This window comes from Doryrhamphus excisus, chromosome 20 (assembly GCF_030265055.1).
Source record: "Doryrhamphus excisus isolate RoL2022-K1 chromosome 20, RoL_Dexc_1.0, whole genome shotgun sequence".
Classification (NCBI taxonomy): Eukaryota; Metazoa; Chordata; class Actinopteri; order Syngnathiformes; family Syngnathidae; genus Doryrhamphus; species Doryrhamphus excisus.
In genome coordinates, this window is record NC_080485.1 from 2,243,753 (window position 1) to 2,259,597 (window position 15,845).

General features: G+C 38.7%; 1 protein-coding gene across 1 annotated transcript; it reads left to right on the plus strand.

Annotated features, from left to right (window-relative positions):
• Positions 1–1,484: 1,484 nt before the first annotated feature.
• On the plus strand, positions 1,485–9,571 carry kcnk1b (potassium channel, subfamily K, member 1b). The gene is made up of 3 exons (XM_058058295.1): positions 1,485–1,975; positions 4,888–5,283; positions 7,641–9,571. The coding sequence occupies exons 1-3, from the start codon at positions 1,621–1,623 to the stop codon at positions 7,889–7,891; spliced, it is 1,002 nt and encodes a 333-aa protein (XP_057914278.1). The 5' UTR covers positions 1,485–1,620; the 3' UTR covers positions 7,892–9,571.
• The last annotated feature ends 6,274 nt before the right edge of the window (positions 9,572–15,845 follow it).

Consider the following 15,845-nt stretch of genomic DNA (forward strand, 5'->3'; position numbering starts at 1 on the left):
AAACATCATTTCAATGTTATTTTCTATTTAGATTCAAGAGCAGGCTAATAGATGGCGCTTAAGCAATGGGGAAGGATGTAATGATATTATGCCAAAGAGTATGTCTACGATCCAAAACAAATATATCAAATGAACTGCCTTACATGTCAGTCAAACTTATGTGACAGGTAACAGTTTTTGCAAGTCTTTAGTGAAGATTGGCTTTCAGAAACACAAAGTACCTCAACCGTTGTTTCTGTTTCCTGCTGCTCATTTTGCTCACCTTTCCAGTTTGTGTGTGAATGCCTCCCACCCCATTTCTGCTGAGTGTGGAAAAATATGCCACATATTTTGACCAAACACATGCGGCTTAAAAAAGGGCTTTTAGAATTAGAAAAAAATCTTTTGCATCAATTTCATCAAAACTTGCACCTTCAAAATAATACTATAAACTTAATACTTTACTAAACTTAATAATAAACTTGTATTTGAACACCTGCAGAGTACCTGGAGAAAACCCATGCACAGATTGGGAGCACAGTATACACGCAAAATCAACACTTATTAAGGACTACGCCACCATGTTGGTGGAAACAGATATTATGTTTCCACCAACATAACATGTATTATGTTATGTTAGGTACACAGTATTTAGTACAGTTCACATACATACTTGTGTTAAACCACAACATGAAGTAAACTCCTGTTTACATGCAGTAAAATCATCAGGTTAAACCTACAAGGGTATTATTTGTCAAAGTTAATTAATAAACAGCTAGTATCTGCATTGAGCTTCCTCCCTTGTTACCTTCACTAGCAGCTCCACCTCATTTGGCGGCATAATGCGTCACATAGCAGACTGGCTGTTATTTAAATGAGGCATTACACTTCCGCTATTCTGTATTCCCACAACAATGAACAGATGGACCAGCCTACTCATGAGAAAAAAATACCCAACACTTTTTTTAGTGGTTTAGAAATCAAACCACTTAAGTGTTGACGTCCAACACACAAGTTTCTCATTCCTATGAGTATGTCACATATGAAATGTGATCAATAATTGTTGCCAACATGTTGCCAACTCTGTATTGGTGGCACAGAAAAACCTACAGAAAGAAGAATATTAAAAGTATTGTAAAGACTCAAGTGAATGTCCTTACATGTACGTATGTTAGTAAGCTACCTCACCTGTTCACCTTCACAGGCCATTAACACAACAAAAAGGGAAGGACATGTTGGGAGGTGAACCTAATATTACCTGAAAAGGAGAAAGGAAACCAATGACGTCACGGCTGCATTCACTTGCCGAGTGAAACTTACGGTTGTATTCTATATAATTATTTTTAAGTTAAATTCGGTTGTTCGATGTGGTTAAATATATATTACATTGCAGTATAGTACAGTATTTATTCACATTAAACAGGCTCATATGAAAGCTAAACTTTAGATTGAAGAGCAACTGCACAAAGCGCAGGTTACTTCCGCCCAACTCACTGTTCCACTGGAAACACCGCGGTGTCAGTGAACGCACCTCTTCACCGAAGAAGGTTTCGCAGAGAGGGAAGATATTTGTCATTTTAGCATAGAAAGGCGAAACATCACTTTCTTGAACTTCAATTTGTAGCTAGCCCAACATTTAAAATGCTCCAGTCGCTGTCCGGTAATCCGTGCGTTCGGCTCATCCAGAGGCACAAATCGACGTGGTATTTTGTGTGTCTGGTTGTGGGCTACATCCTTTATCTCATCTTCGGCGCTGTTGTCTTCTCGTCCGTCGAGCTGCCTTACGAGGACGATGTGCGCCAGAACCTGAGGGCCTTGAAAACGCAGTTCCTGCAGAACCACGAATGTCTCTCCGAGGAGAGTCTGGAGGGCTTTTTGAAGAAAGCCCTCGATGCTAGCAATTACGGGGTCTCCATCCTCAACGACACCTCTGCTAACTGGAACTGGGACTTCACATCTGCTCTCTTCTTTGCTAGCACCGTGCTGTCCACCACAGGTCAGACATTTCTTGTATATATTCTTACTTATACTTATATATATTGTATATATTCTTCTGTATATATATATATCTTGCTCTCTTATTGGATATATATTGGATTGTGTCGACATAGACCCAATATAGAGCCGATAATGTGGCTAATGTGCACAAACACACAAACCTTAATTAACGTTGAATAACTTCCATATTTCATTCATGCTCATGTGTAATTAAGTAGTTATTACACAGCACCAAGGCCCTATACCAGGGGTGGGCAAACTTTTTGACTCGCGGGCCGCATTGATATAACAAAATTTCCGGGGGGGGGGGGGGGGGGGGGCAGACTATATATTTTACAGTCCACCTGGTATTATTGTATCTGTAAAATTGTCATGCAATCTGCTATTATTATTTATTATTTTATATTTATATTTAAATATTTTAAAAAATAATAAAATTATTATATAATATAATATAATATAATTATATTATATTATTATTATAATTATAATTATATTATATAATTAAATATAATATAATTATAATAATTAAAATAAAATTAAAATAATAATTATTATATGATTATTATGTAAAATATGCAAATATAACAATATTATTATATATAATTAATATAATAATTAGCATTAATATAATAAATATAATAATCATAATAGTTATAACAATAATATAATTATTATTATTTTAATTTGTATTATTATTATGTGCTTGTGTCTCTTTTTTCAGGAGCACTTTGTAAACAACAGACCATGTCAAAAAACGAAATTGATACAACCATCAAAAGGTTGGCTCAGGCCATGATGCCAGGTTGTATGTTGAGTTTAAATTAAATACTTTTGAAAGATTGGGCGGGCCGTATTCAAACACTTGGCGGGCCGGATGTGGCCCCCGGGCCGTAGTTTGCCCACCCCTGCCCTATACCGTCGATAAAACTAACATCTTTCATAGCGTGCATATATACACATATGCATCAGCCAGTGCTTTCATGATACTATCCTACACATAGCAGAATGGGGTACTTGTAATATACTTATACTTATACAAATACAGGTACATCTGATGTTTGCTGTGTTTCTTCCCTGAAAATATTAAGTACATAGTTTTATAGTCATTAATGTATGTATTCATTTGGGCGTCAGTAACAAGTACATACACCTACATTAACAGTCAGTTTAGCGTCAACACACACTGTATGTATGTTGCCGGTCACATTACCATACTTCTTTTTCTCTTTGCTCAGTCAAATTTGATCATTTGTTAAAGTAAATTTAAACAAATTGTGTTTTTTTTTCTTGAGGCAATAGACATTTGCAACACCATCCAGTATTATGGAAATAAAACATAAATACATAGAATGATGGCGTGCTGCAGGGAGCGTATAGTACCTGAAGGAACTTTAGTCTGACAACATGGCAGCAGTTATCTGTGAAGTTTCAACACACGTGGGTATGTGCACATTGTACACCTTGTGTTCAAGTCTGCAACAGTACTGTGTTAAACATATATTACAAGTACATGTAGATTTCCTGATAATTACCAGTCTTGCGAGTAGAACAAGGTATTTTTCACACTCATCTAAGGTTAAGGAGTCGATGAATTGAGTAATCGTGTTTGCTTGTTAAAAGAGAAATAATAAATTCATAAGAAAACTAAAACATTCCACTAAGTAATGAAGGACCTATTGTTTGAATTATTTAGATAATCAACCCTTTTATTTCTTAAATGGACATTGTGCTTAGTATAAGTTAAGGCGGTCAAACATAACACATTAACCATGGTAAAGAATGTATTTAATTAATTATTAAATTTTAAATAATTAATTATTAAATTTAATGATTAACTTTAATTAACTTTTTTATGTAATTAAATGGCAAGCCCGGATGGCTACCATCTAAACTCATGCAAGTCGTGCAGTCTGTCATAGCCATTACTTTACACTGCTCAAATATGTCTCCCTACGACAGTACAATACATAACTGTGTATGTGTATGAAGATTTTATTGAAGTGTTTTTTTTTGTCAACACAGACTAGCTTTATAATGTAGCGTCTTTGGGAGTACCTCCTGTTTCTCAGAATGCTTTGCTGTATAGTTTTTGTAAAAAAAAAAAGGTTAGAGATCACATAGTATAATAGTCTCACAAAATATTCTGCATTATACGTTGGTAGTGTATTGTCTGTTTTCCTATTGTGTTGCTGTGTGTGTGTGTAGTAGCTTTTGACACTAGTAAGTAAGAACTGCGTGTGACGTGGCGATGCTCTGCGATTAGCTAATATGGTACATCTCACACATGTACATTACACTAGAGTACCATCTAGTGGCTCAAATGTGACATGACACAATGATGACATGACACAATGATCTTTGAATAATAATCCTAATGATCATTTTTTTTAAGTTGAAATTTTGAAATAATTAATTCGATAATTAATAGCACAATTATCGACCAGAAAAATGTGTTATGGTGACAGGCCTAAATGCATGTAATATTTGTTCATATGGACATAAAATAAAATGTAAGTAAGTATGTAATATGTGGAGGAGGCTACCATGTTAAAATAAATGCTGTTTATTATATTTATCCATAATATACCTTGTGTAGAAAACACAGGCTACATGGTCGCATCTCGCGTATTTATAAAATAGCTTAAGATCTTGAAATATGTCCTTCAATTTTCAGGAACTTATGGTATTTTTTGTTAATAGAACTGAAACTCACCCGCACGCTTGGTTAAGATTTCTTTCCCAATCCCAAAGGCGGTGGACACAACAGTGGCTCAGGAGCCTAAAATGGCATACGTTGTTTCAATGTGATGTGATGTGAAGACTGTATTTATCCATATTACCATATCACGTACAGTATATGCTTGAATATGTTATTTATTTGTACTCATGATGGGTTTTTGCCTCCAGGTTATGGTCACACAGCACCGCTGTCTGAGGCCGGCAAGGCCTTCTGCATCATCTACTCTGTGATAGGCATCCCCTTCACCCTCCTCTTCCTCACTGCTGTGGTGCAAAGGATCATGGTGTACAGCACACGGAGGCCCATCACATACATCCACACGCGTTGGGGCTTGCCGAAACCTCTGGTGGCCATCATCCACGCCTGCTTCCTCGCCATCTTGGCCATTTCGTGCTTTTTCCTCATCCCTGCGGCCATCTTCTCAACTTTGGAGGATAACTGGAACTTCTTGGAGTCTTTCTACTTCTGCTTTATTTCTCTCAGCACCGTCGGATTGGGAGATTATGTGCCGGGAGAGGCGGCCAATCAGAGGTTCAGGCAGTTCTACAAGCTGGGCATTACTGGTGAGTTCCTTGTTGTGCTACACTCACTAGCCACTTCATTTGATACACTAGCATGTAAGCTAACGATCCACAGCTTAATAAAGATGCTGTTGTCATTTGACACTTTTAATAATGCATGTTGTTATGGTTGTAGTTTGCAGCGGTGTATAACTACACTGAAAAATACTTTTCTACTGCACTCTGACAATGTGGGTAGTATACAAAACTGAGCTTTTTTAGCTTAAAGTGTGTACCTAAACCATATTTAAAGGAATAATCTAGCAATCCAATCCAAATGATACTGTATATGTAGGTTTGCAACGTGCACGCACAATGAGGTCAGCCCATTTCTCGTAAACTCAATGACTACTTCCTGCTGCAAACAGGATGTTAGTCATATTTTAGTTACTCTTTCTTTGAGTTCTAAAACTAGTATCATGGGTCTACAGCTTGTAGGGTACCATACTAACTTTTTTATACATGGTGTTCTTTCATCATCATCATATTTGATATCTTGTTTATTATTGTCATTCATTTGCAAAAGTTAAAACCAGGCAGCTGGATTCTTCTTCGAAAGGTGAAACGTCTTCACCAAGAAGGGTCCAGTTGCCTCCATTCAACTTTTGTGGATTACCATGACATGGGAGTGACTGGGAGTGATGGTTTGCCCGGGTTACCTCTTTTCCTGCCATTATTTCCTGTTTGGTGCTTTTATTTTGTTATGCTTGTTTCCTATCTGGACTGAATATATTACCTTTACCAGGATTGGATGAGTGGATTGGATTCGTTATTAGGTTCGAGTTCAACTGGGGCTTCTGTTCATCACTAGTTAGTTTTTCTTGGACTACCATTTCGATGTACTGCGTTGTATTATATACAGTTTAAACAGATGGGTACTGCAATGGGGGCGCTAGCGTTCAAAAGTACTGAAGTCTTGATCACCGGAACAACAGGCTTTAATTGAATTATCTCACAATAATAATTTCAATAATCACATTAGCAGCAAGCTAAAACTCAACTCTTAACCCCGACGTCACTTCCTGTCCCCCACACGTCTGCAAAACATTTATTGCAACACACAAATATGTCTTACATGGCTTATTTTCTCTGATTATGTCTCCTATATTGGATAACACGCGTGTAAAGGTGACTTTAGGGGTGTTATTTCATGTGTGTCAGGCTCTAAACCGTAACTGTGTGAAAAACCGTATTTAGAAGGCAATAAGCCTGGAACCACGATAAACGAGGTATTGTTGTATAGACATTTTTTGTACAATGTGTTCTCTGAGACTACGGTACTATTATTAACATATTGTAGCATCGCCGGGAACACTTCCTGGTTCCCAGCGTGCTTTGCGGCATCATCGATGCAAATAACTCTTCAGTTGGTTATTGTTCTACCCAACCAGTGAGAGTGTCTTATTGGCTTTTATTGATCTGTTACATTGTTGTGTGATGTTTTTAGCTGGAAGCTTAGGTGGAATTTTACAGGCGTTGTTGTTGAATGCAAGCTTTCTTCTTCTGCTGTCAAAATAAAAGCCTTTCTCTGTTAGAAGACCCTTGAAAGGACGGGATTGCACCTTTAATATTCTCCTTGTCTTAGTCATCATCAGTCAATATTCAAATCGACCCGCCATGTCATTGCACCCTGGGGTAATAATGCGCGAAATCATCGCAAAACAAATGTTTCTGTTTAAAAAAAGTCTAATAGTATTCTGCTAGATATAAGTCATCCATCATTTTGCCAGTGTTTTAATTGCAGTGTCTCTAAATGAATGATATCTTAATGCCGCTGAACAAAAATATTGTTGATACTTACGCAACATACTGTTGTGTATCTCAACTGAACTGTTTCCTGCGTGTTTGCCATGTGGGTGTGCACCATTTTGTCAGTCAGTGAGTGAGTAGGATGTGAGACGAGTGTTGCCTGGCTGCACAAAAAGTGACATCAGCACCCGTGTATTATTATATTTTGTGTATTTACAGAGTATATGCTGTACAAATCCCCATTTGTTTTGATTTAGATTAGTTTTTTTTATTTATGATATAACGACCTTATGCAAATATGTAAGTGCCTTGAAAAGCAAAATGGAATGGAACCATAATGAAAGTCACGCCTGTATCTGCTCTATTTACTATTTGGCTCTGCAGTCAGGAAGCATGAAAGCTGGTGGTGACCCAAACTTTACTGTTGGGCTCTTTTTTTTTAAACATTTTGAACAGCAATCAAACACTTTTTGTGGGGAATTCATCACAACACAAGGAAGCACTGCCCCCCTGTGAAGGAATGCATGAATAACATCTTGTTGCTTTCTTCCTACAGACATATAGTAGTAGTATACTAGCTTAATGTGTCCTTTCCTCACCTCTGTGTTTAGTTTACCTGATCCTGGGCTTGATCTTCATGCTGGTGGTCCTGGAGACCTTCTGCGAGCTGCAGCAGCTGAAGCAGCTCAGGAAGATGTTCTACCTGAAAAAGGAGAAGACGCAGGACCGCGTGGCCATCCTGGAGCACGACCAGCTGTCCTTCACCTCTGCGCCCATTAAGCCGCACGGCAACGACAAGGCCCGGATGTTCGTTAGCGTCTCCAGTCTGTCTACTCGCAGCGACGACCTCCTGATTCAGTAGAGACGGCGCAGGTCACAAGTACACATATGTACAAGAAACACGTTTTTGCTGTATTTATGGCTCTATGGAGCAAAGCCTCACTATGAGCTGTCTGTTATTTAAAGCAAAAGTCAGTCTTTTACAATCGCCCTAAAGTGCACCATAGTAGATATACCGTAGCTTTGTCACCAAATAGCACATACTGTTGTAGCCGCTACTTGTGTAAATACTTGACAGTGATGTGGACATTGCTTGAAGGTGTACAACTGAAGGCCAGTTAAGGCGCTTGTCAGGTCTAGTTCAGAACCAGTGGTGTAAAGTTACTTTGTAATGCCATGGATGCATAGCTGACTGTCAGAGGCTTTCTACTGTAAGTAAGGCAATTTTATTTCATTTGGTTCACATTTTCAAAGAATAATAGTTTTTAAAATTAATTGAAAGGAAGACTGTGCCGTTTTTGGAAACGTGAACACATATTTCTTACCCTTTTTCAACGACATCAAAGAAGTTTCAGTCATGTTTTACGGCTTTAACGTCAAAATAGGCACCTTCCATGACGTGCATTGTTAGCTCGCTCATACTAACTCATTTTCTCTCGTTATAATGCACAGAAAAAGGAAATAAATATATGTTCATGTTTCACATAAGGATTGTGAATGATGGCAAAATTCCCCAAAAAGTGCAGTTTTCCTTTAAGATGATTGGACCTACTTTATCTTTCACAAAGGTGTGAAATGTCACGCTTGGCCCTCCATTTCATTCAGGGATTTCTTTTCTTTTCTTTTCTCGCGTTTTTGTGCACAAGTGTTGCAATTGCACACTCTTTAATTTATTGCCTTGTGTGAAATAATATGTATAATGTACACACATAAAAAGGGATATGAGGTTGGCCTTTAAGGTTGAAGGGAGTTGAATTTGCACATGTACAGGAACCAGCCCAGAGAAATAACTGTGATGTGGTTGGGAATATTTCAGCTGTGATGAGAAATGATTTGAGCAGAAAGCGGAACTCATTTTATATGTGCTGAAAAAGGCAGTTTTTCAGCAGAAAACACATTTCATTCACCCTAAGTTGGTAATAATGTACAGCTGTACAGGATATTTGGCATTCACGTCAAGTGGGGATCTACTGTATATTTTTATAATTCATGAATTTGTGAATGTCGACCATATTTTCAATGTTTACACTATAAATTTTGGAGGTTAATGTACAAGAAACAATGTATTGGAGAGACTTGAACACCACAAGAAGAGCTAAATATCGTGGAACGTCGGTTTTCGTCATAATCCGTTTGCATGAAAACCAGATTAATTTGGTAACTATACATTAAATTAATCTGTAAAGTTAATTTGGTAACTAGACATTAAGTAAGTAAGGAAGAAAACAGATAAAGAGTTGTTTATTGTTTACTGAGAACAATAAACCACCCACACACTTATTATAAAAACGATTCTAAAAAGGATTCTCTCGCTGGAATCTGTCTATAGTGTCCCAACCATTCATTATAGTGAACCACCATTCATTCTTCAAAGAGACTGTGCATGCTTTGTTTTGGCTCGAGATGAGTTGCACAGTTTAGCCGTGCGATAACCGACGTCCCGCTGTATACTTCAATTGAAATGTCATTCAGTGCAAAATTTGCTGTTTCTTTTTCACACACACATTTGTATTTTTAAAATTATACAGAGTGATGTGCCCCCTTCCTGATTTCCTTTTTTGCATGTTTGTCACACTTAAATGTTTCAGATAATCAAACAAATTTAAATATTAGTCAACAAAAAATGCTGTTTATAAATAAAATTTTTATTATTAAGGGAAAAAAATCCAAACCTAAATGGCTCTGTGTGGAAATGTGCTACTAAAACTGTCATCTTTTTAGAATTGTTGTAATTCAACCACATGGGAGGTTCTCCAGCATGAAGCGCCTTCCTAAGGTCATGCCTCAGCATCTCAATATGATTCAGGTCAGGACTTTGACTAGGCCACTCCAGAGGTGGTCTTGCTGGTGTGTTTTGGATCATTGTCCTGCTGCAGAACCCGAGTCGGTTTCAGATTGAGGTCCCAAACAGATGGCCGTACATTCTCCTTCAGGATTTTTTGGTAGGGAGCAGAATTCATGGGTCCATTTATCACAGCAAGTCTTCCTCCAGGTCCTGAAGCAGCAAAACCACCCCAGACCATTACACTACCACCACCATATTTTACTGTTGGTATAATGTCTTTTTTGTAGCATTATGTTTGCTCAAGATGTAATGGGAATCTCACCTTCCAAATTAGTTCAACTTTTGTCTTTAATAAGACGTTTTCTGGCATAATTGATGTCTTGTTTCTGTCTTGGAACTTTGCCATGCAGGCCATTTTTGCCCATTGTCTTTCTTATGGTGGAGTCAGGAACACTGGCCTTAAAGTTCAGTTCTTTGGATGTTGTTGTGGGGTCTTTTGTGACCTCGTGGATGAGTCGCTTCGCTCTTGGGGTCATTTTGGTTGGCCGTCTGCACCGGGGAAGGTTCCCCACTGTTTGTGGGTTATGACTCTCACTGGTGTTTGCTAGAGTCCCAAAACTTTAGAAATGGCTTTTTTTCTTTTCCAGACTGATAGAAGTCAAAGTTTTAATGGCGGGCAATTACTTTTTCCACACAGGGCCATGTAGGTTTGGATTCCTTGACAAACATGCAAAAAAGAATCAGAAATCAGGATTTTTTTTTTGTCAAATATTGGGAATCGGGACGAATACTTTTATCATTCCACTCAAATGAGTAACTTTGTATTTTACTATGTCTGACATTACAGTATCTCTTGCTACTTGAAGCCTTTTTGTAATATCTGGAATGTTTAGTTTTGTTTCTGTTTAGCATCATTCTTCTACTATCTTAGCTTAGCTTTGCAGTGTCATGTGCTTGCCGACAGGTGTTTGCTAAACTAGCAACCATTTTACTTCATGTATCGAATACATGCACAACATTTCAACATTGGACTGTGAACTGTTTTTAAGATGTCTGCTTGGGAAAAAAGAGCCCTTAAATGTTTTTCACTGTAAGATTCCTCAATGGAGCAGTAGTGCTTGTTTCAAAAAGTTCATCCAGATTTACAAATGGAAACCATAAACTGATTGACAACATAAGTGAGGATGCTATTTGGCGTTTATGCGCATAAATCTTCAATTGTCAATGTAAAAATAAATGTGTTTGTTTTTTTTTTGACATTTGTGACTGTTAAATAAAGTGCTGTTAATAAAAAAACTGACGTGATGATGTAACTGCTATTTTTGTGATTATATAACATGTATGAAACACAAGTCAGTGGTTAAAAGGGGTGTTGCTGAAATTGAAATAAGGTCAAACTCTTGGTAAAAAAGCAACAACCGTGACTAACCGCAGGCTTTTAAGCAGCGCTTCTGAAAGAATAGAATTGTTGCTACTTGAACGTGTAATTGTTAGTCATCGCTCCAATGTGCGTTTGTTCTGTGTTTAGCAGCCTTTCATTTAAACGAGCATTAAAAATAATCAATTTCTCTACAAATTAACAATTTCTATAAAAAATAACCACATAAAGTACTGTAATGATCATGACCCAAATCACTCAAATTTGCAAGAAATAAACATTCATGTTTTTATTTAGTGTTTTCTGGCCCCGGGTGACAACACACCTCTCCCGAAAAGAGCCTTTTCTTCAAGAACTTATGTTGTTGTATGAATTACAGGTCTTTGCACAGCAGAAGCTGGAGTCAAATGAATAGAGATGAGCCTCCGGCCAGAGTATTTATTGCACATCATGAGAACACAACGACCCTAGGGTACGCACTAATTGGAAATAACTATGCAGGGTGTCAGCTAGTTTAATGCAGAATAACTGCACCATTCAGACACAGCAGTACGCTGCAAATAGTATCTGTTCATTTGCATAATGCAATCAGAAGAAATGAAGAATGGCCTCTTTTTAGCAGTACATCATAACATGCCTGAATGATTAAGGGCATTTGCAAAGCATAAGGCAATTTAATTCATTTGTAAACATTCCTATAAAACACTGCACTATCCTCAAAGGACAAACCGGTTGGGCAATAATAAATATCGACTAGAAAACAAAAATAGAAAAAACCCACAAAAATACTGTGTTGTTCTATATGTGTCATACATACCTTTGGTCGCCATGGTACAGGCTGCAGCTCAACATTCTGCAAAGGATAAACATAATATGAAAGCTGAAACAATTAATTAATGGATCCATTAATCATTTTGTTAAATATAAACATTCTCTGAATCCTTTAAATGTGAATATTTATTGATTTCCTGAATCAGTGACGGAGCTCTCCACATTAATGTGTTAATACAGGAAGCTCTCTGACACGAGGAAGTCTCGCGTTAAAACAGGGGTGCCAATCGGCATCCACTTCCGTATTTATGTCCTGAGCGGGTTTGGCCGCCATGATGGTGGGACGAATGTACTCGGTACACTGCTCAGTCATCCACGAAAACAAACCCATCTATGATGATATTGATATTCACCCCCCCCCCCATCCGCTTCGACTTTGGAAAACAATCACAGACATTCTTGCGACTTTTGTTGCTGAAAAATAGATTGACTGCTAAAGGAAATACAGGAGTGACATCATTGTGGCGGACACTAGGGGGCGGGCCTCTCACCCGGTCGGCAGGCGGGTTGGGGGCGTGGTTTGATCACGAGTTTCTTTGGCGCGCAAATGTTAGCGCTGTATATCACATATTCAATCTTTGTGATGCTGTGGTTTTGAGACCAAAATCCACTATATTATACACAATTCATACCAATAATTTCAACATATTGAGTGTATTTATAATAAATATTGTCTATTTCTCTCAGTAATCTAAATATTAGAAACTGCTTTCATGCTCCAGTACTGTCACATGCTATTCCATTTTTTGACGATAGATGGCGTTATTTTGCATAAAAAATGATGCACTAATTGACAATTAAACAGCAACCGGTAGACTACAGCAAACTACAACTGCAATAAATAATAAATATGGACAGTCTCAATCAAAACTGACCATTTTTAACCATTGCAAAGGGACAATCTTTGATTTAATTGGATCTCAGAGTGCTGGGTGTAATCTTCCTATATACTATAATTGGTTCACACTGATTTATATATAGGCTGTGTTGGACAATACTGGTTCACTATTCACTTACCAGTGGTTACAACTGGTTCCTGACCCAACCATGATAAGTGAATTTACGCAATGTGGTATTTCTATTGACCTCACAGCTAGGAGACCAGGGTTCAATTCCACCCTCGGCCATCTCTGTGTGGAGTTTGCATGTTCTCCCCGTGCATGCGTGGGTTTTCTCCGGGTACTCCGGTTTCCTCCCACATTCCAAAAACATGCTAGGTTAATTGGCCACTCCAAATTGTCCATAGGTATGAATGTGAGTGTGAATGGTTGTTTGTCTATATGTGCCCTGTGATTGGCTGGCCACCAGTCCAGGGTGTACCCCGCCTCTCGCCCGAAGACAGCTGGGATAGGCTCCAGCACCCCCGCGACCCTCGTGAGGAAAAAGCGGTAGAAAATGAATGAATGAATAATTTATATATAAGCATCATTCTAACCGTAAAGCACATGGGGGCAGAACATGGCCTGGCCCCTGAAGGCTCTCCATGCTAGGCTGAATTGTCGCTGTGCTTTTAGCCATAAATATTGCTGTTTGATCTCGCCACCTATTTTGTATGCGCATAGAGACCCACTTCTTTAACTGTGAACATTAAAAGAATTCCTGCAACCGGAAGGTATTTTAACTCCCAGAAACTCCACGCTGAACCAAAAATGAACGTTACATGATTATGTTATTATTCTACAAGGACTTGTTTCTTTGTGTTGCACGCATCCGGCACTCAGACACAAGAGTCCACTTTGTAAGCTTTTACCGCTCATAAGTCATCTCTTTATACAGCTTTATAACGCCTTGAATGCCGTGACTGTGGACGCTTTAGAGGTCACTTAGGACACGCCATGTACCCTATAGGCACTAGCAATGCCTTCTGATGCTCAAGCAAATCTATTTATATCCTGTCAAACACACCGAGACTATGGAAAACACAAAAGAGGCCCCGAGCACGAACATTGCCACTGCCAACGCTCTCATTTCTATGCTTGAAAAATGATGCTGTAATACAGTTCAAGTAGCGCAGATGCACGTGGATTTATGTAAATACTACATTATATTCAATGATGTGTTGCTGGTCCTGGGAGTAGGACATCCCACACGTTTGGAATGAAAACAGTATGTATTGTTGTTAATACCAAGCCAGCCTTTGGAAAACTGCTAATTCTGGAAGATCTAGAAAGCTTTCTGTGCGGGCTATTGTGGGTAGCTGCTCTATAGGAGTCCACAACTCAATAGAAAGGGCCAATAGCAGGTCAAACAGAAAACGGTACTTCCGCAGTCAGAATTGTAAGAAATACAGATGTTGTTGGGATTTTCCGACTGTCCTGAATGCACCTCCCTGTCATATAGTCTAGTGACTATGACAAAGTGTTGTTCTTAGCAGGACTAAATATGTTTTTGGGAGCTGGAAATTCACATATTGTGTTATCGCTGATGATGCGTTCAGGTCAGAATAAAGTAGAGCGCAAATAGAGCATGCACTTGTGCAAATAGAGCGTCGGTTTGCTGTCATATCAGAGAGTTATTGTGGCTTGACATGATGTTCATGCATTAATTACGCTAAAAATGTTAACATGATGTTAGCCGTAGGCCACACAGTCAGGGGATCGGAAAGCCCTGGGTTCGATTCTCCGTTTGGCATCTCTGTGTGGAGTTTGCATGTGCATGCGTGGGTTTTCTCCGGGTACTCCGGTTTCCTCCCACATTCCAAAAACATGCTAGGTTAATTGGTGACTCCAAATTGTCCATAGGTATGAATGTGAGTGTGAATGGTTGTTTGTCTATATGTGCCCTGTGATTGGCTGGCGACCAGTCCAGGGTGTACCCCGCCTCTCGCCCAAAGACAGCTGGGGACAAAAACTGCAAGAAAATGTGGAAACTAGAGCTAAAAGCTTGGATGTTGTCACTGTTAACAAATAACACAAAGCTTTTCTGTCATACTGTAAGTGTTGTTCAAACCTTTTTACATCAAAGTGGCTGTCGCATCATTTGACTTTCCAGTATGCAGCCTTCTGTGGGAAAAGCTGGGACACCAAACTACATTTAAACAATCTAATATGCTAAGGGTGTCCAAAGTCAGGCCCGGGGGCCATTCGAAGCCCACAGCTTTGTTTTTTATTGGAAATTAACCAAACAAGGAGCAAAAAGGTGCAGTGTAACAGCTGACATGTGATACTAATAATTAAAGAAATAACTAAGAGATCATAGGAAGTGCTGGAGCCTATCCCAGCTGTCTTCGGGCGAGAGGCGGGGTACACCCTGGACTGGTGGCCAGCCAATCCCCAATCTGCACAAAGACAGCTGGGATAGGCTCCAGCATGACCCTAGTGAGGATAAGCGGCATAGAAAATGGATGGATGTTGACATGAGTAATGAAATAAGTTAGTCGCCCTCGTTTCTGTACTATTTTTGAAACATTAAAAAACATTATTTCTCCAATATATAATATATATATATATATATAGCATAGTCTTACCGCCTTGCAGCAAGTGCAAACTTCAACGTAGCGTACATATTATAATACAGCTCATATCTTAACTTGACGTTTATACTCTATAAAAGTGACTTAAACACTCTTTGTGTGTTCAACTCCCCTTTGGAGAGGAAGGATATGATAATAGAAAGCACAGACTGTTCGCTGCGTTCAAGCACAGGGGGACAAATGCAGGGCTGTTATGCTTCTGATGGTGCAATTCTGCATAATCTGTGTGTAAAAATGAGGGTAAAGACACACAACCATGTAGATAAATTGCTATATTGGTAGCATTGCAGCATGTAGAGCATGTGGAAAACACAATAGGACACACAATGACAGTGACCCAGTTCATTTCA

Bases quoted from the DNA above. Each gene is read 5' to 3' on its own strand.
- kcnk1b (XM_058058295.1), top strand. From the start codon at position 1,621: ATGCTCCAGTCGCTGTCCGGTAATCCGTGCGTTCGGCTCATCCAGAGG. The intron at 1,976-4,887 runs GTCAGACATTTC...TTTTGCCTCCAG, and splicing joins CACCGTGCTGTCCACCACAG to GTTATGGTCACACAGCACCG. The intron at 5,284-7,640 runs GTGAGTTCCTTG...CTCTGTGTTTAG, and splicing joins CTACAAGCTGGGCATTACTG to TTTACCTGATCCTGGGCTTG.